Genomic DNA, 25,957 nt, shown 5'->3' on the forward strand with positions numbered 1-25,957 from the left:
AGTAACTTTGAACCGCCTCATGGCACTGGCACATGGAATTCATTTGCTCTCATAGTCGTTGAAATAATGGGGTACTGCTCTACCCCTGCAACTCGGTCGAGCCGGAGTCCCACTGTGGGGAAGACAGATTCTTCTTGGTTTAACTATTTAGAAGTCGTCAGCTGCGAATTCTCTTCCAGGAGGGCTGGTCTTGTCTTCTATTCTCTAAGAGCTCATTGATCTCCTAAGCTCCACTTCATTTCTGCGTAAGGGTACAGAGGGTCCCTGTGGGGAGGGTGCCGTTTGTCTGTCTTTGCAAGCCTGCCTCCTGCACTGGTACATGCCACATGAGAGGTGCCCGTTGGCCCACCCTTGTCATCCCATAGTCCTTTGATTTAGGACCCCCCTTCTTTGCCTTCCTCAGAGGTTCCTGGACTGGAAATAAGCAGCCATAAATCACTAAGGGGACCTACCCAGGCCTGGAAGGACCACAGAGCCTTCCTATTATCCCAAGGGCCACCATCACAGGCCTTTGATCAGAAGCGGCTCAGACAGAAACAGGGAGAGGTGACCAAACCCTTGTGGAATTCCTGATGGTGGTGCTAGCTAGCAAACTGGTGGGAAGAGTGCAAGTCTTAGCATCAGGCTTTAGACCTCAGCCAATCCAGACGTCTTGGGTTTACCTTCTCAGGGCTTCCCCCATTCCAGTTTCACAAGGTGTAGCTTTGGTCAACAGCCATGCATCTGCCTGAATAGCCTGTTTCTCCACTGAGCCCTGCTTTCCTGGGCTTCACTCAGGGAGGCTTCTCTCCAGCAGGACAGTCTGGCAGCAGCCCTTCTTCCCCAGGTTACTCCAGAGCAGGAAGCTGGACCTCCTGGCTCCCATGCCCAAGCCCAAATGTAGCATCATTGGCCCACCCGGGAGCCACACAGTTGTAGAATAGGTGTCTCACAAAGGAAATAGGGCCTTAAAAGTGCAAAAAAGAAAGAATCATTCTGAGCAACAAGACAACTGATGTTTGTTTCAAGTATTCAGAAAGATAATATGGCCAAGCTCTATTACATCAGTGGAGCCCTCCCAAGCAATAGATTCGTTCTTCCCTTAGCACTTAAAAGAATGATGGTTGATTTTTTCCTGAAGAGGTGATGTCATCTCCTGTACTGTTCATTCATAGAACCAGTATTTGAGCACCTGCTACTTACTACGTGTCTCGCACATGCTGGGTCCTTGGAATACATCAGTGAACCAAATAGTCCGGGAGGCCTGACTTGCCCTAGGTTAGTGCAGCAGACAGACACTGAACAGATCATTAAAGTGTAGAGCATCTTGACAGTGACAGTTGTGCAGATAGGGATATGAGATTTCTACTTACAGCATCCAAAAACCGTAGAATTCAGAAAAGGCAATTTTACAATAATTTTTCAATGCAATTTGTGTTCACCTTTTGTTCAGCAACTTTGACGCAGCACTACAGGAGGGAAGGGAGTTGTCATTTCTCAGCCCCATTTTCCAGCCTACCCTCTTGAAGACATGGACATGATCATGTAGTATGACTCCACAGGGCTCTCAGAGCTTGCACTCAGCCTCCTATACCCCTGGTCAGTCCCTGGCTGAGAGGCCACAGCTCTCTCTGGGGCATTCAGTGCTTACAGCTCTCCTTATGTGGCAGCTCCCAGGTTCTCAAGGATGGCTTGGAGAAAGGCAGTCTTGGGGTCGTGCAGGCAAGGACAATAAATGCAGAGCAGAGCACATGGGCTGTCCTTCCCCTGCAGGGCTGGGCAAATGCATGTCATCCATATGTTTCATTCATGCATCTCCTGCCCATCCACAGAGCACTTTATTTTTGTCTGTGTACAGATCAGAAGCATGGCATGTCACAGGTGACAGCACACAATAGGAAAGATGCAGATAGAGGAAGGAGATGGGAAAAGATGCAGATTACCGTAACTGCAGCTTTCTGAAGCTCTTGTTGCATGCCAGGCTCTGAGTTTCATATGCATGCACCCACTGAACTCTTGTGATGAATGAAGAAGCAGATGCCTTTGTCCTGTTTCATGAGAAAACTCAACGGTCAGATCTTTTGGTGAAGATGCAAGTTGCTGCATGGCAGAAACAACACTCAAAGCCAGGCAACCCAGCTCCGGAGCCCACACACTCAGTCCAAAACCAACAGCTAACAGATTTCCAACTGGAATGCAGCCAGCAGAAGCACTGCCTTCCTTGTCAACCAAGCATGCAGGCATCCCTCAACACTACCACCCCTGTGCATGCGTGTCTGCAGTCAGCTGGCAGATTCACTGAAACTTGGAAGTCTCTGCTAGAACTCTGAAGAGTTGTCTCTCGTCTCTCCAAGATATCATCCATTTCCCTTTAGCCAGCACGTATGGAGCATAGTCTACATATCAGACATGTGCTAAGCTCCAAGGATTGCAAGCATGGATCATCTCCACCCTTGACATTCTGAAGAGCCTATGTTCTAAAACTGAACAATGAAATGAGCCATATCAACATAGGAGGTGTGGAAGAGGTAGGTAGAGGTGGCTGTGGGGGAGACTCATTCATTTCTCACTCAATCATTTCTCAGTTGCAACATATGAAGTTTAAGAACCTCCTTACAAGGCCCAGCACAGTGGCTTAGTGGACAAATCCTCCTCCTGCAAGTGCCAGGATCCTATAAGGATGCCGGTTCTTGTCCTAGCTACTCCATTTCCCATCCAGCTTCCTGATTGCGGCCTAGGACAGCAATAGAGGATGGCCCAAAGCTTTGGGATCCTGCACCCACATGGGAGACCTGGAGGAGGCTTCTGGCTCCTCAGATCAGATCAGCTTCAGCATTGCGGCCACTTGTGGAGTGAACCAGCAGATGGAAAATCTTCCTCGGTGTATCTCCTCTCTATAAATCTGCATTTCCAAGAACAATAGATGAATCTTAGAAAATAAAAAAGCAATAGAAGAACCTTCTTAGAGCACTGAAGGCAACATGACTCGTCCATGTTAGAGGACACCCTGCTTGTATCAGGCATAGATTTCAGTAAACATAACTGATGCCAAAGGGACATGGGTTATGCCCAATGTGAGGAGGTAGATATGAGTGTCCTACCACGCAGCTGTCACAGGCAGGCACATATGGCCTCAGCTGCAGGGTGGGCAGAGAAAACTGCCTGAACATGGGCATGAAAGCTAGGTATGCCTGCACTTAAAGCATGGAGCTGCCTGTTTTTGAGTCAGATTGGTCTCGGGTTTTGCCCAGGCAAGTAAGTGCCAGTACATGGCAGCAAGCACACAGGATGGCTGCCACTGCCACTGGGTCTTGGGTCACTTCAGGGATGCACCACATAGGTGGTAAAGACTGAAAGCAACCCGGAAATAGTGCTTGGCTTTGTGGTCCAAAGATGGAGGGCACTGCTGCTGAGCTAAGTTCTGGTTCCCAGCATCATGGAGACTTGCTTTGTTGACTAGCTGGCAGACAGTTATAGAGGGATCCTGGGCTGCTCGCTGGACCTAATGAATCCAGGAGCACAGTATACCATTTCCAAGAAAGGGCCTCGGGTTATCGAGTCGGCTGCATTTCCTAACAGAGGCCCGGCATTAAGTGGTGCATTCTCTATCTTAAGGTGCCTGACCAGTAGTTGGTAAAGCCCGGGCTTTCTCTGACCCTGAATGACCTTGTCGCTCCCTAATAAAGCAGAGATAATAATACTGGGACCTCCGTGCCGGCCTCTCACCAGTGAGGTGAGCCTTCTATGAAATCAGCATTTTCAAAGACCGTTCACATCTATAAAGAACTCAATTCACAAGGGAGAAAGGAACAAACAGCCACTGATGCCTGCCACGGGCCAGGCCCTCACAGATTGAAGATCATTTCATCTTTTCACCCGCCTTTCTGGTTACTGTGCCAAACCCCACGGTGCAGATGAAGAAACTGAGGCACAGAGATCGTCGGAGACATGGCTGACAGCGGAGGGAGCTGGGATTTAAAGCCACAGAGCCCGAGGCACCTGCTGTCTCTGGGATCTATCTGCTCGATTCCTAGGAAGAATTTAATTACACGTCTTTGTTCTGCCTTCAGAATGCGATACGAAAACTGAGAGTTGATGATGTATTTCCATCTTGATCTCACACAATACCTTAGGATTCTGCCAATTTTCTTTTTTCACTAAAGACGAGCCACGGGGCCTGCATGGTAGCATAACAAGTTAATCCTTAATCTGTGGCAGCAACATCCCATATGGGCCATTGGTTCATGCCCTGGAAGTCCCACTTTTGATCTAACTCCTTACCTATGGCCTGAGAAAGCAGTGGAAGATGGCTCAGGTCCTTGGGTCCATGCACCCACATGGGAGACACAGAGAAGTTACTGGTTCCTGGCTTCAGATCAGCTCAACTCTGGATGTTGCAGCCATTTAACTAGTGAACCAGTAGATGGAAAATATCTGCCTCTGTGTGTGTGTCTTTCTATCTCGGTAAGTCTGCCTTTCCATATAAAATAAACAATTTTTTTAAGTCCATGAGGTCTTTTGAAAACTTACACCACCTGAAGTTGATACATTCAAATGGGATATGATTTTCTTCCATTATTAAGAGAGCATAGTCGTTTATGTGTGTGTGTCATGCAATCTGTTACATGGAATTTCCAAAGGTATCTCCCTGGCTAAGCCTTCCAGGAACTCAGTGCAATCTTTGGCACCACTCCCATTTCACAGACGAGGAAGCTGAGCTCCAATGATAAGTCATGCCAACTAGCTGGAGACAGGCTGGAATCCCTCCTGTTGATTTCTGCATCCTGCACTACTCTGACCTCTGGGTCTCTCTAGGCTGCTGTGGGCCTGGAGTTTTCGAGGGATGCTAAGTGTGATGGTAGAGGTTTGGATGGTGGGATTGGGGGCAGGGGACAGTAGACAAGCTGAGATTCAGCTGTTCAGTAACCACTAGGATACACAGCATGTCAAGTGCCTAAGTTAGGACACCTGGACAGGATCTTACTCCCAGCAGCTCTAGAACCAGCATTCGTATGTGCAGTTGGCAGAGTAACAGCCTCCCCCTGCTCCGGCCTGTTAGACCGCGCTGCCGTGGGTGCTCTGTTGAAACCTAGTTTAGTCCTCCCACTGGTTTGCCAACACTCTTCAACACTCTTCACCATATCCCCAAGACCTTCCCACTATCAACGATGTATTTTTCTTCCAAAGAAAATATCTTTTTAAATGCAGAGTTAAAAAAAAAAAAACCTACAAGCTGCAGCTTGCAAGATGTGGGTCTTATCAAATCCCCACTGCCCACACATTACAGCCACATGTAAGTCTCCCTCACCGACATGGCTGCTTCCTCTGCTGGGAACAGGTCTACCTTCCCTTTGCTGCAAGGCTCAGCACTGCCTGGCAGACACCTGTTATTGTCTGCCTCCATATTTGTCACACTGCATGGCCACTGTGAAATTTCTTGTCATTTCCCCAGGGGTCAGGGAGCTCGAAAGACACAGATCTGTCATCTTTGTGTGCCCCTTGTGGTTGGCATGATGCAGCAGGCCCTCTATAAAGCTCGTCAGCTGGATGAACAGAAGATGGATGTTAGTGAGGTTCCTGTTACTGCAATGAAATACCCGAGGCCATTAACTTTATGCAGAAAAGGGTTTACTTACAGCTTTTGAGGTTTAAAATCCCAGATCAGACAAGGTGGGCATTGGTTTGTCCTGGAGTGCAATGGGGCATGAGTGTGTGTGAGTGTGTGTACATCACCATATGTACCTCCCACCATGCACCACTACCCCCCCCACACACACACACACAGGTCCTGCTTCCTCCCAGTAGCATGCCCTAGGGACTCCACTCCTAATCCTGGACCCTTGGGACACCTAAATTATCTAAACCACAGTGAAGAGCCAAGCGACAGAGCTAGAATTTACATTTTCACTCTCTCCATTTCACCCTCTCTCCAGCTACTGCACGCTCAGCGTTCCTAATCTGAAAATCCCAGACCTCTTGAGTACTGTATGACTCAAGTGGAGAATTTCACATCTGATCTCACACTGCAGTCAACACTCACAAAAACCATGGTACAAAGTCACCAACGCACCATGTGTGTAAAATGTTTATGAGATGGAAATGAATCCTGTGTTTAGATTGGGGCCCCATCTCCAAGATGTCTCATGTATATGTAAATGTTCCCAAATCCATGAAATCCCAAGTCACTTCTGGGGACAGCATTCAACTTGTCTTAGCGCTGTTCCAGTCACTTGGGTTGTGACTGCATTCGTCACTCATATAAAAAAAAAAATGACAGGATTCTGTTTAGCTTTGGTTTGTTAAATCCAAATTTTGAGTCTGAAAGAGTCTCAGCAGCTTTTAAAATTTTTGAGTATAAAACAGGGAATGTCCCAGTCGCTCAGTTCCCTCAGACAACCTCTCTTGCCAGGGCCAGGCTTTCTGCAGCTGTGCGATGCATGTTTTCATGGAAGCAAACACAAATGCACATTTTCTGCACATGTTTGCACATTAGACACATTGTTCAGAATCTTACAATTTTTTTTTTGGCTTGGTGTTTCCTGGAATTCTTTCCATATTAATCCATAAAGAAAAGTCTATTTCTCTTGAATGGCTACATAGTATCCCATGGTATAAATTAGCAAAGTTTTCTATAGTCCTCAGTTGAAAGGCATTTAGGGTTGTTTCCAATCTTTAGTAATGAATGGATGCGCTTCAATACAAATTGCTTCACACATGTGTTCATATAGCTCAAAAGTAAGAGGTTTTTGATATTTTTCTAAGCAGCATATAGCTAAATGGATAGGATATCAAATAAGGATTTTTTTTCCTAACAAATATTCAACTGAAGATTCTTTCCGGATCCCTAACTTTTTCTGCCTCTATCTTCCCGACTGGGAAATGAGACTGTGAGTCATTTCCAAAGGAGCAGGAAGGTATAGGCATTGGTGCAGAAATGGAGTCACTGCTGGGGACACCTGCATCCCAGATGGGAGTGCCTAGCTCAGGGCCAGGCACCTTGCTTCCAGTCCTGCTTCCTGCTAACGCACATCCCGGCAGGCAGCACGTGATGGCTCAAGCACCTGGGTCCCTGCCACCTACATGGGAGACCCGGATGGAGTTCTGGTCTCCCGATTTCAGTCTAACCTGGCTCTAGCTGGCTGTTGCAGGTGTTTCAAGTGAACCAGCTGATAAAAACTCTTTCTGTGTCTGTCTCTCTCTGCCTTCCAAATAAAATGACAATAAACAAATTGATAATTTTTTTAAGTACATGAAAAAACATAATTAAGTGCTAAGTTTATTTCAGTGCCAAAAAAAAATTGCAATCCCATTTTCAGAATGCACGTTTTCCATGAATTTTTGAAAGATGGCCATTGTTCTTGCTCCCAGAAGCTGGTAGATAGCTTTGAGTTGCTGAGACTCAAGGTTTATCCTTCTGGACTTCAAAATTCCTGCAAGGGATGAAGCCTGCTTCTCTCTTTTCATCCAATTTCCTTTCAGATGAAAAAACTTTATAAACAGGGACTCTCAAATATTTGTTCTCTCTTCCAGGCTTTTGCATAAGTAATTTACTGTGACTGAGGCAAGTTTCCTTGCAATATTTTTTTTCCTTAAATATTTCCATTTCTTCTAAAATGGATCTGGTTTATGCCACAACCAAATTGGCTTTGTCTCCAAAAGGAGAAGCCCAAAGGAAGGAAAATTATTGACCTACTGTAGCTTTTGTACATCAGTGGCTCACACTAATCAAACCAGTGAGCAGCATCCTGGGTAAAAAGGTGGCAAGGGCAGGAAGTCGGAGGGGCCTAGGGGCTAGGAAAGGCATGACCCCTCGCAATGTAGGATGGCACTTGGTGAGAGAGCAAAGCTGTGATTGTGTCTAGAAGAGCAGGGTGACCCAGCAGAGATGCCCAGAGCCCTGCATGTTACAGGCCAGATGTGTCACTGTGGCTGGTGGGCTGAGTGACATGAGGGAAGCCTCATCAGATGCATGGTGCTGTTCTGGGTCACCAAGTTCACCTGCCATGCCACCTAGGCTGCTAGGAAGCTGTTCCCATCCCAGCTCCATGTTGGATCACCTCAGAAACTTCACCCCACTTCCAGAGTCTGATTTTGCTTCAAAGATTTATTTTATTTTCATTTGAAAGGCAGAATTAGAGAGAGAGAGAAGGACAGAGAGAATCATCCATCTTCTAGTTCACTCACCAGATGACTGCAATGGTCAAAGCTGGACCAGAGCAAACCCAGGAGCAAGAAACTTCTGGGTCTCCCACGTGGGTGCAGGAGTCCAAAGATCTGGGCAGTCTTCTGCTTTTCCAGACCAGAAGTGGAGCAGCCAGAACTCGATCCATCGCACATATGGGATGCCGGCACCGCAAGCAGAGGCTTCGTTTCAGCACCAGCCCCCAGAGTCTAATTTTTTTGTTGTTTTGTATCACGTTGAGGGAATCATGTTGTTTCATAAAGTCCTTAAATTATTTGAATGGGTGGCCAGGGTTGAAAACTGTTACAGAGACTTCTGGGTGGTGACCCTGTGGTCAACTTGCAAGCTGCAGGAGAAGGAAGACAGCACCAAATGTTGAGGAGAGATACAAGCTGTAGTCCCTGAGGCATGCAGCGAAGAGCCTGACTGACTCCAAAGCACCTGACCCCGTGGCTGCCTGTCCTCAAGCCTCAGTGCCTTCCATGGGTCCTTCAGGCAAAGTTCCAAGTCCTAACCTGTGGGCAAGACCTTTGGAGTCTGAAACCCTGCCCCACTCCCCATCTCTCAATCTGCTCCAGTCATGCCAGACTTCCCAGGGATTCCAAGAGGTGCCCTGCTTCCTCCTGCCACCTGGCTCTTATTCCCACCACCCAGTAAACTTCCACCTCCTCTGGACCACCATGCAGATCAGTGAGGCAAAGACCCATCACTTCAAGTACAGCCAGGAACCTATCAGTAGCTCCCTGAGGCCTCCCTGCCCACTGCAGGTGGAAAATGGGGACCAAGCAGATGGAGCAACTAAGAAAGCTGGGTCCCTTGAACCCGGGGCCTGGAGTACAGCAGCACTTGCAGTTGTTGGGGGTTCTCATTGTTGTCTGCTGTGTGCTAACCCAACAGGGCAGTGGAGAACTGGGCTCTCAGGACGAAGCAGGAGGACCCCTTGGAGAAAATGACCCAAAAGGCCAAGGTAAGAGGCAGTCGGGCCATGGTAGGGGGCAGAGCAGAGTGGGGGCATACTGTCAACGCAGCCATTGTCTAATAAGTTCTGTTGCCTGTTGGGGTAGGGCAGGAAGTGGAAACATGGTCACTGATGGGAGGATCCCTTGCCTGCCAGCTATTGCGAATTGATGGAAAAGAGAGGAGACTTTGGGGCTCTTAGAGACAGCCACCGCCAGGCATTTGCACCTCTCTTTTCGACTGAGGGGAGAGGGGAGGGGAGGCGACTTGTCTATGATATGCATGAGGGTCCAGCCTATGAAGGACATGACCTCTAGACACCCGGCCTATGTCACCCACAGTCCTGGGTAGCGAGGGCTTCTTGGTGCTGCTTCCTCCCAAACAGGTATCGTTGCATCTGAGGCTATGAACTATTGGGTCTGGAGCCTCTGGGTATTTTGTTCTAGTTGACTCCCCAATCCCTGAGGTAGACTCTGAGCCCTTTCCTGGGGACACCTAGATGTGCTGTGTAAGGCTTCTTTTGACTTGACCCAAGTAGCCAGAGAGACTGGAGGTGGCCAGAAGCAGGGACTGGACAGACCTGGGCTTGTTCCTGCTGTACAGATGCGGCCAACAGAGCTCTTCTGGGGACTCCAGCTGGTGCTGTGCACCTGAGACCTAGGCTGCATCCACCAGCACAGGACCCCTTTTCTTCCTTGGCTCTCCCACTAAAGACAACACCATGGGACCCCAGTAGACTAGCAGCAGCAATGCTGGGCTACTCGATTGAGAGCCTGGGCCCTGGCGTTGAGCTGCTTCTGCCATAACCTCTCCATGCCTCTATGACTTCATCTGCTCACAATCTCCCCCTCGTGAAGTTGCATGAGGAACAACGAAGTAATACACATCGAGTAGGTATTAATGAGTATTCATCTTGCATATCGCAGTGAATACATGTCTACCCTCCCCAGTCACTGTTGACCAACCTCTGAAAGATCACTCAGACTCCCTTTATCTCCTCTTGACCCTGGTGGACTTCGGGAGACCAAATAGGCAAATGAGATTTTGCCTTAAACTTGATCTTTTTCTGTTTATTATCTGCTTCTTTTCCTTCCCATTGAAGTCCTAGTCAAAAATAGCCACATTTTATACCAATTTTTACATGTTTACTTATTTACTGGAGAGGCAGAGAAACAGAGGAAGAGAGCAGCCAAGTTCATACACACTAATTCACTCCCCTTCATGGCAACAATGGCTGAAGCCAGGAGCCAGGACCTGGTCGGGAGACAGGAACCACTGCAGGAGCCAACCCTGTTGCCTCCTAGGGTTTGCATTACCAGGAAACTGGAGTCACAAGCCGGTCACACCCAAGGACTAACGGGCATCCTAAACAGTATCCTGCCAAGCCAATGCTCTATCCCCCAACACTACTTTTTAAACACCTCACTGTTTCTGGATTCAGAAAGGGAACAGGCAGCTTGGCAAAGCAGTTAGGATGTCGCTTGGGACCCCACATCCCTTATCCGACAAGTGCCTGCCTCTGCTTCCAGTTCCAACTCCGGGCAGCAGCAGGGATGGCTCAAGTGCTTTGGTCACCTCCATTATAATTAATTAATTTTTTTATATTGCAGAGACAGAGTTACATTAAGAGCACAGGGAGGAGAGGAAGGGAGCGAGATCATCTATCCCCTGGCTCATTGCCCAAGCGGCCACAACAGCCAGGTTTGGGCTGCTCAAAAGCCAGGAGCTTCCTCCCAGGTCTCCCATGCTGGTGCAGGGACCTAAGGAGCTGGACCAACCTCCACTGCTTTCCCAGCACATAGGCAGGGAGCTGGGTCAGTTAGTGGAACAGTTGAGACTTGAACCAGCACCTATATGGGACACAGGTGCTACAGGCAGAGGTTTACTCTGTTCTACCACCGTGCCAGCCCCTGTAGTCTCCATTTTCAAAGCTGAGTGACACTTTCTAGGGAAATGCATTCCAGTCTTCAGCTCATCCCTGTTGAAGTCAGACATGCAGAAAGTGGACACAGCCGATGCTTCCAGGTCTTAACCAAGTACAGTGGAGGCTGCAGGCAGCACAGAATGTGGTGAAACTAAGCAAGGACCAAGTCAGTCAAGACAGGCTTCCTATCTCATGATAAAAAGGCAGTCTCTGGCTGAGTTTCCAAAAGGTTGTTCAGACAATTTTCAGGGCCATGAAATGACACTGCAGAAAATTAAAGAAGGCATTTGCCTGTCCTGAATGATAAATGCTAATGTTTAAAGAGGATTTCAAGTCTTTGAAGAAATTTTTTAAAAAGAGGAAGTACCAAGGAATTTAACTATTTAAGGATCACTTTCTCCTCCCAGAGCTTTAAGGCTAGTTGTCATGACTTTTTTTCCTACGCTGAATTGGGCTGTAATCTTCCAGGTTAATCATAAGCAGCCAATAGCACCTCTGGTTTTGGATCTGGTGAGAATTCTCCACGCAAGCTTTACCAAGACAGCTCAAATCTGAAACCTCCAAGTAGACAGTGATTTGGGAAATACCTCCTGTTTTAAGTACAAAACTTTCTCCCAGGAGAAAGGGACATCTCAATTCCTGCCTCCGAGGCCCAGCGTGCTCCAACTTCAGCATATATTAGAGACACCTGGAAGGTTTCTTTGGCAATGCACCCACCCCACAAGTCTGTTTAATTAGGTCTGGGCTGAGGTTGGGCAGTTGGTGTTTTAAATAAGATCCCAGATGACTGTGAAGCCTGGCAATCCCTGGGAGGCCCCATGGATGGCCCCGCTAGTTGGGTCTCGGCTACCCACATGGGAGACCTGGCTTGAGCTCCTGGCTTCTAGCTTTCACCTGGCCCTCACTGGGCCTGGCTCCTAGTATTTTATTTCTCTGAATTGGTCAGTGACTCAATTTAATCTATTATTTTGAAAATAATGGAGGGGGAGGTGAAGGCAAGGGGTTGATGAATAGGTGCTATTGGAAGCACCTTCACTAAGACTGAGAGACTGAACATGGGGCAAATATTTGGCACAATGGTTAACACATAACTTGGGCCACCTGGAAGCCAAGGTGGAGTTCCCGAGTTTTCGTCCTGATCCTGTTCCTAGCTTCCGGCTAGTGCACACCCACAGAGGCAGCACGTGACAGATCAAGTGGTGGGGTCCCTGCCACCCACGTGAGGCCTAGATAGCATTCTTAGTTCGTGGCTTTGGCCTGGCCCAATCCCAACTGTGGCAGGTACTGGGGGCATGAAGCAACAGATGGACGGATCTCCCTCCCAATCTTCTTTTAAATAAACGGGAAAAAAAACTCTTAAAAGTACTGTTAATGGGGTCTGATTGCCTGCATCCCAACCACAGCCCCAGCACGTAGGCAGCATCTCTGATCGTCCCCCTTCATCTGTACACAGGAAACACTAGTAGTTCTTGTTTTGTGTGGTTGTGACATGCAGTAGCTGATCCATGTGACCACGCTTGGAACAACAGCTGTCAGTCACAGCTGAGGTGCCCAGGAGAGGGCTTGCTCTCCGTCTGGGTTTGAACCTTAATTATCATAGCCGCAATTTGCCCCTTGTCAGACAAGTTTTGTTCTAAGGCAGTCACAAAAGACTTCTTTTGAAACCAGTCTTGTTTTAGGACTCATTGCTTGCGCTTGGGAATGCATCTAGTCCTTTACTTAAGTCCAGGTGGGGGCAGCAGACCCAAAAGGAACAAGGCCTCCTACGGCCTGCAGAACAGGAGACTGATGCCAATCATGGACCCACAGTTGCCTTTGTTTATAAGGTTGAGTGATTTATCAATCTGAATTAGAGAGCTTCTATCGACTGGTTCACTGCCCAACCCCCTCCCTCCTCCACAATGGCTGTAACAACTAGGGCTAGGCCAAGCTAAAGCCAGGAACCTGGAGCTTCATCCAGGTCTTCCACTTTGATGCAGGTGCTCAAGCACTTGAACCATACTCAGCTGCTTTCCCAGGCACATTAGCAGGAAGTTGAGTTGGAAGTGGAGCACCCAGAATTCAACCCAAGTGTCACAGGTGGTAGCTTTACCCACAGCACCACAATGCTAGCTCCTCAGGAACTGCACACCACCCTCTGCCCCCATCCTGGGTTCTTAGCCAGCTCCAGGGGAGGCTGGGAGAGTCCGTATACCATGCTAAAATTGGGTGGGAGGGGGTCTGCTACCCAAAGGGGAGAAGCAGTGGATGTCAAGGGTCAGCTAGCAGCCTCTACCACACAAGCCAGGTGCCGCTGTGCCAGATGTGACCATTTCCCTGTTTCACTCCTTAGGCTCAGCCTGTCTTGTCTGTCTGAATCCAGTGCCATGCCTGCCTGGCTGCCAATTAAGTGGCTTGGCCAAGACAAGAGGTGGGAGCACCCCCACATCCTCCATTGCTGGTCTTTATGACATCAAGGCAAGAGGAAAAATAAATATCTCTTGCATTTGTGAAAGTGCCTTATAACTTTTAAAGGTACAAAGCCCCGGGGGACTCCAGGAGGTATAATTGCCATGGACACTAATGGGAGCTGCCTTGGGAACCAATGAAAATCGGCCCCTAGTTAGGAAGCAGTCAGCTTGGCAGACTCCTCATTGCACGTCTATATCTTGATGATGCCCCTCCCTCCCTGAGAGCCCTAAGTCAAGTTCACATGTGTGTGCCAAGTAGCCACTGATGTTAAGAAGGCCTAGTAAATGCTCCACGCATGAATGGCTGAATGAGCATGCTGAGAGTTCACGAGACTCAGGGGTGTCCCAGCCAAGTTCCCTATCCTCTAGCACCTACGGTGAAGGTGTCAGCTTTGGCTGTGACTCACTCTTGTGAAGCGTCAGAGCCTGCAGGAATTCCTGATGTTGCCACAGTCCTGCATCCCGACAGGTTCACAGCCACTAGCCAGGAGCTGCATCTCCAGCCAGACTTGGAAGCAGCCAACAGGGGTGGCGCTGGCCATGGCTGGGGGAGAAAACAGGCTGCTGGCCCCATCAGCTGGTGGGTTAATGAGTGGCTGGGGCACCAAGTGATCGCATCACGGTGCAGCTGGAAGTTTTACAAGAATCGCTTGCATAAAGCCGTTCTTGCTGGAAGCCAGAGACTTGTTAGACAGAATGTGGGGTCTCATCCAGCACTGCCCTGATTTAAGAAGCCGATGAGGTGATTCATATGCCCATTATGTTCTTGAGGTTCCAGAGACCAGGGCTCAACAACCTCTCCTTTGAGATCTGTAGTCCCAGGCTGTTTCCCTTTGCCATAAACCATGCTTGACCTGGGTAATCTCAAGGGCCCCATCCCACCTTCACACTCGGAGCTTTTGTGACTGGCCAGGCCCGCCTGAGACAAGCAGTAGCACCAGGACACCAACCCCCCAGGGACAGCCAGTCCACCATATTCACTGTGATCCTACAAATAAAGTTCAGCCCCACCCATCCCGCCCTGGGGGAACAGTGACATCGACAGGGCTGTGATGGGATTGTGACTGGGCTCACCAACACGTGCAGACAATGAAATCTCAAAGACTTGAATTAGTGGTGCTCTACAAACTGACCACTAGGCCCAATTATAGGGATTGGTTGGGTTATTGGGGGTGTGCCCTCAGAAGGTTGTGGTTACAAAAGCTGCGTTGGGAGTTCCCGCCCTCTTGCCCTGGCCCTCCCTGTGATTGGTTGGGTTGCTGCGCATGTGTCCTTGGCAGAAGGTGGCTATAAAAGCTGAGTTGGGGGGGAGGGTCACTGCCCTCCCTTGCCCTGGTTCCGTGTTTGGTTGGGGGACCTGCTCTGCTGCTTCCAACAGTCAACCCAACTGGTGGCATCACACGCCATCTTGCACTGTGAACTTCCAAAACCGTGAGTCAAAATAAGCTTCCTTCCTTTGGTTGGTGGCTTGTCTTAGGGACAAAAAGCTGGCGAATGCAGGTAGCCCAAGAGGAGGTCTGCAGTCCTGCTGCCTTGTGAGAGCCCTGCCTGTGGGGCAGCAGCAGAGAGTGAGGCCCAGGGGCGGAGAAGGAGGGGGCACTGCTTTGCCACCACCTGCCTGTGAGGCCCCAGTAAGCTGCTGGCACTCTCCAGGTATCCTCACCTGAAATGAGTAGAATACACTGCTTCTCATGATTCAGTAGCCTTGGGTTTGCTTCTTGAGGGAGAGAAGCCGAATGGAACCAGAGAGGCCTACCAGGTCTCTAACCTCTGGCGACCTGCAGTAAAAGTTTCCCTCATGTCACTTAGCTAACAGTAGCGAAAGCAGGGCCTAAGTCCCAACCTTCCCTGGTTGGACGAGGCAACTTCCACACAGCTGCCCCCACCTGGGAGGAGGATCCTGGCACGAGTGCAGGTGGTTCCAAGGCAGGGTGATGAGCCCAGAACACAGAGGCCATGTGAGCCAGCCTAAGGTGGGAGGGCTTTCTGGAAGAGGTGGGCCATGCGGCAAAGGAAGGACTTTAGTGAACCAGAGTTGATGTAGCTTGCAGGCCTCAGGACAGGGGCAGCTGTGCAGTCTGTGGGTACCCAGCCCCAGGCTGAGCCTTCTCTGCAAAGTGGCTCAGTCGGCTTTTCCAGAGGAGTACCTATTGTCCCTGTATATCACAGAGGCACACAGATGCTGGGCCTGCATCACTGAGCAGGGATGTTAGCGAGGTCCAGGGCCCTCCCCAGCTGAATGCCTCCCTGGCTGGTGCCAGCTGTGAAAGAAGTGTCCATCTGGGAGTGCACTCACATGAAGGGGGAGGGGCAGCAGAGATTTAAGGAATGGCTGTGCTCACTCCCTAAGTGGAGAAACCTGAACAGAAGCTCTTCAAGCAGGGCTTTGAAAGAGAAAGTGGAAAAATATTTAAGGACAAAATGGGCCGGTGGCGGCTGCATTTGCAGCCTGGGATGCCACCTCGCCCTGGAGGAGCTGTGCCTTCCACACCTAGGTGGCGATCTGCAGAGCCGGGAGATGCAGTCTCCCAAAGGCAGGCAGGAAGGCAGATCCTGCAGAAAGGTGAGAACAGGTGCACCCCAGGAGCGCCACCCACGTGATTTAGCCGTTTCTGTTTCCGCAGACTCCCTGTGGCTTCCACACCTGGGCCCGTGTGGGGTGAGAGGGAAGTGACTGTTGGCACTTACTCTAAAGTGAGATGTGGGCTTTGGTGCTTTGTGTATGTTTATTTGGCTTCATCCCTGCTGGCTCCCTGTAAAGGAGCATGCCCAGATGAGGCTCAGAGAGAATAGCCACGCAGCCAGGGAGTGGAGGAGCTGATACCAATCTCGGGTTCTTTGGCTCTAAAGCCCTTAGCACTTCTATCATTTTCTTTCCTTTTTTTTTTTTCTTTGTTTTTTTTTTTTTTTTGAAAAACATATTTACAAGAGAAGGAGAGATAAAAAGAAAGCTCTTCCATCCACTAATTCACTCCCCAAGTGGCTGCAATGGCCAGGGCTGAACCAATCCAAAGCCAGGAGCCAGGAGCTTCTTCCGAATCTCCCAAGCGAGTACAGGGTCCCAAGGCTTTGGGCCATTCTCAACTGCTTTCCCAGGCCACAAGCAGGGAGCTGGATGGGAAGCAGGGCCACCAAGAAACAGACTGGAGCCCACATGGGATCCCAACGCATGCATGACAAGGATTTGGCTATTAGGCTTTCACACCAGGGCCAGCCTTTGGCTATTTAAGATTTGTAATACCACCCATGCGTTTCTAATCACAACATTAAGAATGTTTTCTTTATAGGAGACAGGTGTTTGTTTTGGTGGTTAAGGTGCCAGGAAAGGTAACTTCATGCCACATCAGGTTGCTGAGTTTGATAGCTACCTCTGGTTCCTGACTCCAGCTTCCTGCAGATTGGACCCAAGGAGGCAGCAGGTGATGGGTCTAGATATTGGGTCTTGGCCACCTATGTTGTAAGAATTGAATTTCTATCTTCCTGCTTTAGCTGTTGCAGGCTTTTGGGAAGTAAAGCAGAAAATGGGAGCTCTCTTTACCTGTTTGTTTCTGCCTCTCAAAATAAAAAAGAAAAAAAAGTACATATTTATTTGCAACACAAAGTCACATAAAGAGAGAAACAGCTCTTCCATCCACTGGTTCACTTTCCACAATGACTAGTTTTGGACCAAGGTAAAGCCAGCAGCTCCCTCGGGGTCTCCCACATGGGTTATGGGGGTCCAAACTCTCAGGTCATCTGCTACTTTCCTAGGTGTGTTGGCAGGGATGGGAAGTAGAGCAGCTGGAACTCAGCCAGCATGCATATAAGATGCCATTATCACAGGCGGTGGCTTAACCCTCTGTACCAAAATGCTGTCCCCAACATAGCCTACTTTAAAAAAAATTTTTTTTTTCAGTTTGAAAGGCAGAGTTGGAAAAGTTCATGCACTGATTCACTCCTCAAATGGCTACTTGGCCAGGGCTGAGCCAGGATCGAGCCAGGAACTCCATCTGGGTCTCCTACATCGGTGGTCCCAAAAACTCGAGCTATCCTCTGTTACTTCCCTAGGCACGTTAGCAGGGAGCTGGATTGATAATGGAGCAGCTGGGACTCAAACCAGCTCCCATATAGCGTGTTAACTCATGACAGCCAGCAGTTTAACCTACTGTGCCATGGTGCCAAGTCCCAGGACAGCATTCTTGAGCCAGTGTGAATCTTGGAGATGATTTGGAATCTCTAGAAGTCATGGGTGAAGGAGCATGAGGCCTACAAGTCAGAAGAATTATGCATACAGCAGATGACCAAAACCAAGGCTCAAAGCGCTGCCTGGGTTGGTGTGGCTCCAGTTTGGTGCAGCTGAGTTTCATTCCAAGCCTTCCCAGGAGAACACTCCAGCTCCAGGAATAGACAGCTGTGGAAGAAGCGAGGCTTGTGATGGTCCAGCCAGCTGGAGAAGCTGCCCTCAAACTGTGGACACAATCAGGAGTCCAGCAGGTGGGGTCCTGGATCCTGGGCTGGGCCACCTGCCAGCGTCTACAGCATCAGGATAGACCAGGGCCCTATGCCCTGAGCAAACCCTGCCCCAACGCAGCCCTTCCCAAGGCCCTGTTAGTTATAGACCACAGCACTGGCCTGAGCTTTCTATGTTTCTTACTAGAAAGTGTGCGAAAGTCTTCCATAGCAGAGGAGGAGGAAGTAGGTGAGCCCTGAAGCTGTCTGGTTCCTCCCCCTCAGCCTGGAAAGCCCCACAAGCACCGGGGTCCTGGAACCCAGCTCATGTGGGCCCTGAACTCATCAAGCAAGCAGCTAAAAAACCACAAGCAAGGGCAGAAAGAGGAAGGATAGAGGCCCATTTCACAGACACAAAACTTCTGAGTATTAGTCAATCAGACCTCTCTGTAAGCTTGTATTTTACAAAATAACAGTAAGCTGACTCCATGTGACTGATCACAGGAATGCAAAGATCTAACATTTGAAAACCTGTTTATAACTTGAGTTTACAATAACAGGTTCCGGGGTATGAGGGTGGTTGAGGCTCTTCCTCTAAGTGGCCTTAGGGGAATCTGTGAATTGTTAGGATTTCCTGATTTTTTTAAAAAAGATTTATTTATCCTTATTGGAAAGGCGGATATACAGAGAGGAGGAGAGACGGAAAGATCTTCGGTCCGATAAGTCACTCCCCAAGTGAGTGCAAGGGCCGGTACTCACTGATCTGAAGCCAGGAGCTCCTCCAGGTCTCCCACGTGGGTGCAGGGTCCCAAGGCTTTGGGCCGTCCTCAACTGCTTTCCCAGGCCACAAGCAGGGAGCTGGATGGGAAACAGGGCCGCCGGGATTAGAACCAGTGCCCATATGGGATCCCGGCGCGTTCAAGGCGAGGACTTTAACTACTGCACTATTGCGCCGGGCCCAGGAGTTCCTGATTTTAATAGTGTCTGCAAAAAAAACATACAGTAAGCATCCCATTTTAATGTAGAACTTTAGAATCCTGCTCATTGGGCAGGGACTGGGACATCGGTGCCCTGGCTCACATTCTGTTTGACATAGAGCGTTACTTCACAGGAAATCTGGAGCTGGTATGGTAGTCCGCTGGACTAATCCTCCAGCTATGGCACTGGGATCCCATATGGTTCAGTCCCAGCTGCTCTACTTCCCATCCAGCTCCCTGCCTGTGGCCTGGGAGAGCAATAGAGGATGGCCTCAGCACTTGGGCTGCTGCACCCAAAACGTTGGGAGACTTGGAATAAGTTCCTGACTTCTCAGTTTAGACTGGCCCAGCTCTGGTTTTTGCAGCCATTTGGGGAAGGGAATATCTCTTTCCCTTTCTCTCTGTATCTTTTTCAAGTAAAATGAATGAATTTTTAAAAAGATTTATTTTTATTGGAAAGTCAGATATACAGAGAAAGGAGACAGAGAGGAAGATCTTCCGTCTGATGATTCACTCCCCAAGTGAGCGCAATGGTCCGTGCTGCGCCAATCTGAAGCCAGGAGCCAGGAACTTCTTTCCCGGTCTCCCACGCGGATGCAGAGACAAGCAAGGAGCTGGCTGGGAAGCAGGGCTGCCGGGATTAGAACCAGCGCCTGTATGGGATCCTGGCATTTTCAAGGCAAGGACTTTAGCCACTAGATCACCACATTGGGCCCAAATAAATGAATTTTTAAATTTTCTTAAATATTTAATTATTTTTATTACAAAGTCAGATATACAGAGAGATGCAGAGAGGAAGATCTTCTGTCCGATGATTCACTCCCCAAGTGAGCGCAACAGCCGGTGCTATGCCGATCCGAAGCCGGGAACCTGGAACCTCCTCCAGGTCTCCCACACGGGTGCAGGGTCCCAAAGCATTGGGCCGTCCTCGTGGCCACAAGCAGAGAGCTGGATGTGAAGTGGAGCTGCCGGGATTAGAACCAGAGCCCATATGGGCTCCCGGCGTGTTCAAGGCGAGGACTTCAGTCGCTAGGACACACCGCTGGGCCCAATAAATGAATTTTTAAAAACAAACTCTTAAAATAATTTTACATGGGAAATCCAAGGGACTCTGTAGTTAAACCTTTAAGAGATAAAAGAATTCCATGAAATTATTAAATATAAGCAAAAGCCGTTATGGGAAAGCATAATGCTTTAAGACATAAAAGGCAGGGGCAGGCCGCCAATTGGGGAGTCCACGTGCCTTACTGGAGTTGCTGATTTTGAATCCTGACCCAGCTTCCAGCACAGCAACCCACAGATGCTGACTCGGGGAAGGCAGCCGCTGGTGGCTCGGAGTGGAGCCCTGCCACTCCCTGGGGGATCTGAGTTCTAGTCTCCTGGCTTCGGTCTGGCCCCAATCCCAGCCTAGAGGGCATTTGTGAAGGGACCCAGAGGACTGGAATATCATCCCGGCTTACACTCTGCCAGATGTGCTGTCCTGTGTACCTGCTCACTTGTGCTCTTTTAAGTAAATAAGGCACAATGATTAAAAATGGCCATAAAAATAGTTGTTGTTTAAAAAAACCTCCAAACCTGCCCAAAGGTTGTCAGAGCAGCGCAGTGACTAGCCGTCTCTTGGCCGCTGTTGCCCTCCGCCTCCAGCACCTTCCTCTCTTGCATATTATCAGAGTACATTTGAGGCTCATTATTTTACCCACCCACAATGGGGATGCCTCCCTGAGGGATAGGAAAGGACTTTCCTGACATTCTTTTTATAATAGTATTATATCTAACATTAACACAATCATTTAATCTACTTGAATATCCTATTGTTCTAATTGTCTCCTAATTAGCATATAACTGCTTAGGAATTTGCTTAAACTCTTTTGGCCTCAATTTATAGGTTCCATTCGGCTCTCCCCTTTTAATTTATGTTTAGGAAATTGGGTCACTTGTCCTGTTGGGCTTCCTATAATCAAGGTTTTCTGATTACAGCCTCATAGTGTTATTTAACACTATTTCCTGCAAGCTAGGACTTGGGACTGGCGCCTTGATCAGCTTCAGGCCTGCCTTTTCCCCGGGCCAAGATCACAGCAAGGGCACCGTGCTGTCCCATCAGGAGGCGCTCTGCTCAGGTAGCTCTCTGTGAGGCAAGCAGCTGCGCATGCTTTGGTGCCTTAGCAATTGTTAAGCAGGGCCCAGCACTGTAGCCTAGCAGCTCAAGTCCTCACCTTGAACGCGTCAGGATCCCATGTGGGCACCGGTTTTAATCCTGGCAGCTCTATTTCCCATCCAGCTCCCCGCTTGTAGCCTGGGAAAGCCGTCAAAGACTACCCAAAGCCTTGGGAACCCTGCACCCATGTGAGAGACTCAGAAAAGGCTCTGCGCTCCTGGCTTCGGATCAGTGCAGCTCTGGCCATTGCAGCTGCTTGGGGAGTGAATCATCAGATGGAAGATCTTCCTCTCTCTCTTCTCCTCCCTGTATATCTGCCTTTCCAATAAAAAATAAATAAATCTTTTAAAAATTATTAAGCATTCGGGGAGAGCATAGTGGCATAGCAAGTTAATCCTCCAGCTACAGCACCAGCATCCCATATTGTTCAAGTCTTGACTTCCACTTCTGCACAGCTGCCTGCTAATGATCTGGGAAAGCAGCAGCAGGTGGCCCAAGGCCTTGGGCCCCAGCACTCATGGGGGAAACTGGAAGAAGCTCCTGGCTCCCAGCTTCGGACTGACCCAGTTCTGGTTGCAGCTGCCATCTGGGAAGGAAACAGTAGATGGAAGAGCTCTAACTCTGTCTCTGCTTCCTCTTTGTGGCTCTGCTTACACACACACACACACACACACACACACACACACACACGTAAAATTGCTAATTATAATGAAATTTGCTTTTTTTTCTTCCCTCACGAGTTGGGAAACTCCTCATCCATTTAGCTAACCAGTAACACTATGTGAGTAGGTGGGACAAAGGATACATAGTCTATTTATAGTTTTCACAGCAAATCTTTGCTTCCCATGACATCCTCCCATAACAACCTCGTTACTTTTAAGAATCCTTGCAAAGTTATGGATTAAAATATGTAAAGATATATTTTAAATATGTTATATGTTATAATAAGCCTACAAAAAGGTTGTATGAGACTTTGTTGAAGAAATTATAAAACATTAAGTGTTGACCTGAATGAATATAATGTACTTTTTTTTAAAGATTTAGTTATTTTTATTGGAAAGACAGATTTACAGAGAAAGAGATAAGTTCTTCCATCTGCTGATTGACTCCCCAAATGGCCACAATGGCCGACCCAAAGCCAGGAGCAAGGAGTGTCTTCTGGGTCCCAAGGTTTTGGGCCTTTCTCTACTGCTTTCCCGGGCCACAAGCAGGAAGCTGGATTGAAAGTGGAGCAGCTGGGACACGAACCAGCACCCATATGGGACCCCAGTGCATGGAGATGGAGGTTTAGCCAGTTGAGCCCTTGCACCGGCTCCTCCACAAAATGTCCTGTATGATACTCTACATAATATTCATAGGTCTGACTCTCACTGTCCTCAAACAGATTCTCCCTACAGCTCAATCTTGAGGCAATTCTGCTTTTGAAATTCTCAATAACTTTTCTGGTGAGACATAAGTTGATTATAAAATTCACACAGAAGGGGTTGCCATGGCCTGAAGATTTGTGTCTGCCCCAAATTCATGTGGTGGAAGTGAGCCTTTCAGCAGCGACGGAGTCCCAGAACGAGATTGGGCCCTCATCAATGCAGTCCCTGAACTGCCTTGACCTTCAGCTGTGTGCACACAGTGAGAAGGCACCCGAGAGCCATCCGACTCTCCCCAGACACCTTGCTCTCCAGCTTTGCAGCCTCCCGAACAGTGAGAAATGCATTTCAGTTTTGTCCTGTGTTTCAAGAAGATTGATTTATATGAAAGGCACAGTGGCAGATCTCCTTAGCCCCTGGGATGACTGCAATGGCCAGGCTGGCCAGCCCCAGGCCAGGAGCCAAGAGCCCCATGATGACCTCGCAGGTGGGTGGGAGGGGCCCAGCACGTGAGCAGGAGCTGGTTCAGAGGCTGAGCAGCTGGAATGCAACCCAGGGCTCTGATCTGGGATGCTTGCATCCCAAGCAGTAGCTCAACCCTGTGCGCCACCACACCAGCCTCCAATCTCTGTTCTTTATGAGCCACCCAGTTTATGACATTTTGTTACCAGCAGCACCTCAAACAGAGTAAGACAAAAGCCAGTGCACTTTAGAAGAAAGGCAAAGCGGGAGAGGCTAGCCTGCCAAATACTAAAAAACAAACTACATGAAGGGTGATAAGGATGATTGCTATTGGCTTAGGGATAGACGAAGAGAACAAAAAATCCAGAAATAACACACTGCTAGGTGGAAAATTGATACATGGCTAAAGTGACATTATAAAACTCCAGGAAATGGTGAGCTTTGATTCATTATTTAATTTCGAGATAGATGGTTATCCAACTTGAAAGTCCTTTCCTTGCAAAACATTAAACATTCAGGGTTGAAAAAGCAACCTGAAGTGGGCTATAGTTCAGCGTTTAAGTTGCTCATATCTCCTATGGGAATACCTGGGTCGGATTGCTGGCTCCCAGCTGTACTTTCTGCCACGCAGCACTGACGCTCTAGGAATCGCCTCCGTGTGGCACACCTGGACTGCGTGCCTCGCTCTTAGCTGTGGTCCTGCTTCTTGCAGGCATTTAAGAACGAGTTCATCTGCTCGTGTGTTCTCTCTCCCTGGATTCTTCTACCTTTAAAAGGGAAAAGGCACAGGGCCAACATTGCAATCCAGTCATTCCAGCCACCACCTGCAAGACTGGCATCCCATATGGGCGCAGTCTGGGAAAGCAGGGGGTGAGGACTCCAGTACCAGGGCCTTGCCACTCACAGGGCAGACCTGGAGTTCCAGACTTCTAGCTTCAGCTGGGCCCCATTACAACTTTTGTAGTCATTTGGGCAGTGAATCAGCAGATGGAAGACCTTTGTCTCTTTCTCTGGGACTGCCTTTTACATATTTTTAAGTTTTTGACAGAGCAGCATAGACAAAGATAAAAAAAATCACAGGAGCATATAACCAACTAAGAATTTGTTTTGACAGCTCAGCAAGAATTTCTTCAGATAGGGGAGGAAAATGCTCGAGAGTGTGGAGGAAAGCTGAGCAGATGACATGAACAGGCAACTAGCAGAAGAAACCTGGATAAATTACCACGCAGAAAGTTCAACCTTGCTGCTGATCAGAAACATCCAAATTAACAAAATATCATTTCAAGGCCTATCATAGCCTAATGGCTAAATCCTTGCTTTGCATGTGTCGGTATCCCATTAATGCACAGGTTCATGTCCTGGCTGCTCCACTTCCCATCCAGCTCCCTGTTGCGGCCTGGGAAAGCAGTCGAGGATAACCTGAGGTTTTGGGACCCTGCACCCATGTGGGCTACTCAGAAGTTCCTAGCTCCTGGCATCGGGTCACTCAGCTCTGGCCATTGCATTTGGGAAGTGAACCAACAGATGGAAGGTCTTTCTGTTAGTCCTTTTCTCCATAAATCTGAACTGCCTTTCCAATAAAATAAATAAGTAAATAAATACTTAAAATAACAATAAATGGCAGATACATGGACCCTAACAGTTCCAGTCCCATGTATGCCTTAGAGAAACTTTCATGTATGAATAATATGTGTGTGTTGTCTATAATTATAAATAGAAATTGTGTCAGCATTATCTATAATCATAAATAGAAATGGTCAAAATTTCTATCAGCAGTAAAACAGATTTAAGATTATTTTTATTGAAAAGGCAGATTTACAGAGAGGAGAGACAGAAAGATCTTCTGTCTCCTGGTTCATTCCCCAAGTGGCCGCAATGGCCAGAACTGAACCGATCCAAAGCCAGGAGCCCTGAGCCTCTTCCAGGTCTCCCACATGGGTGCAGGCTCCCAAGGCTTTGGGCTATCCTCTGCTGCTTTCCCAGGCCACAACCAGGGGGATGATGGGATGTGGAGTAGCTGGGACACAAACCAGTTCCCACATGGGATCCTAGCACATTCCATTGAAGATATAGCCACTAGGCTATCACACTAAGTCCAGTGAAACATATTTTTAAAAAGATTTTTCATTTATTTGAAAGGCAGAGTTACTGAGGAGAGACAGAGACTCTTATACTTACTGGCTCACTTCCCAAATGGCCATGGCTGGGCCAGACTGAAGCCCAGGAGCTAGGACCTTCCTTTGGGTGTCTCTCATGGGTGCAGGGGCCCAAGCGATCTTTCCCAGGGAGCTAGATTGAATGTGGGATGTCAATGTCACAGGCAAAAGCTTAGCTTGCTATGCTACAATGCTGGTCCCTAAAGCAGATTTTAAAAACTGTCATACTTAAGCTATGAAATACCATACAAAAGCTTAAAATAAGTGTTAAAATTGTATTAGCAAAGGTTTGTCTCCATACATGCTAAACAAAATCAAGTCGCAAAAGTGATACCATCTATATTAAGGTTTTTTTCTTTTTCACCAGGGCGTCACTATATTAAGTTTTATTATGTAAGCTAACACTATATGTTCATAAGTGCATTTATTCATAGTAAAGACAAAAAAGATATGAAAAGTAATACATATCCAATTTAAAAGCCCGAGTTCCCCTGGCAAGAGTGGGGGCAGTTAATGCCATGTGTCTGCATCTCTTTGGAACTGGTGCAACAAAGTCGAGCCTGGGTAGCTCACTAGGAACAAAATAAAAAATGTCACTCCACCACCCTGGAGGTGGGAGAGCCCAGCCTCAAGGTGCCGACGTGCTGAGTGTGCCCCTTCCTGCATCCACACCTGGGAGCAGGTAGAAAGGCAGGTGTGTCCTCCCCTGGCAAACAGCTGAAAGAATGAGTCCACTCTCGCCAACCCCTCTTATCGCACGTGAGTCCAGCCACGAGGGCAACCTTTCAAAGTAAGATTTTCTTGTTTGAAAGACAGAGGTGTAGAGAGGGGAAACGAGAGAGAAGGATCTTCCATCTGTTGCCCACTTCCCAATTGACCAGGAGATGCAGGGCTAGGCCAGCCGGGTGCCAGGCGGGTGCCAG

General features: G+C 48.4%; 1 protein-coding gene across 1 annotated transcript in view; it reads left to right on the top strand.

The window, feature by feature from the left end:
* The window catches only part of KIAA2012 (KIAA2012 ortholog), a 121,792-nt gene that overhangs the window by 76,876 nt on the left and 18,959 nt on the right, over nucleotides 1-25,957 (top strand). Inside the window, exon 14 of the mRNA XM_040984387.1 lies at nucleotides 9,059-9,128. Within this exon, the coding sequence (XP_040840321.1) occupies nucleotides 9,059-9,128 (70 nt within the window). The remainder of the gene's footprint in view (nucleotides 1-9,058; nucleotides 9,129-25,957) is intronic.

Source organism: Ochotona curzoniae, unplaced genomic scaffold, assembly GCF_017591425.1.
Source record: "Ochotona curzoniae isolate NIBS_2020 unplaced genomic scaffold, NIBS_Ocur_1.0 contig_4148, whole genome shotgun sequence".
NCBI classification, from domain to species: domain Eukaryota; kingdom Metazoa; phylum Chordata; class Mammalia; order Lagomorpha; family Ochotonidae; genus Ochotona; species Ochotona curzoniae.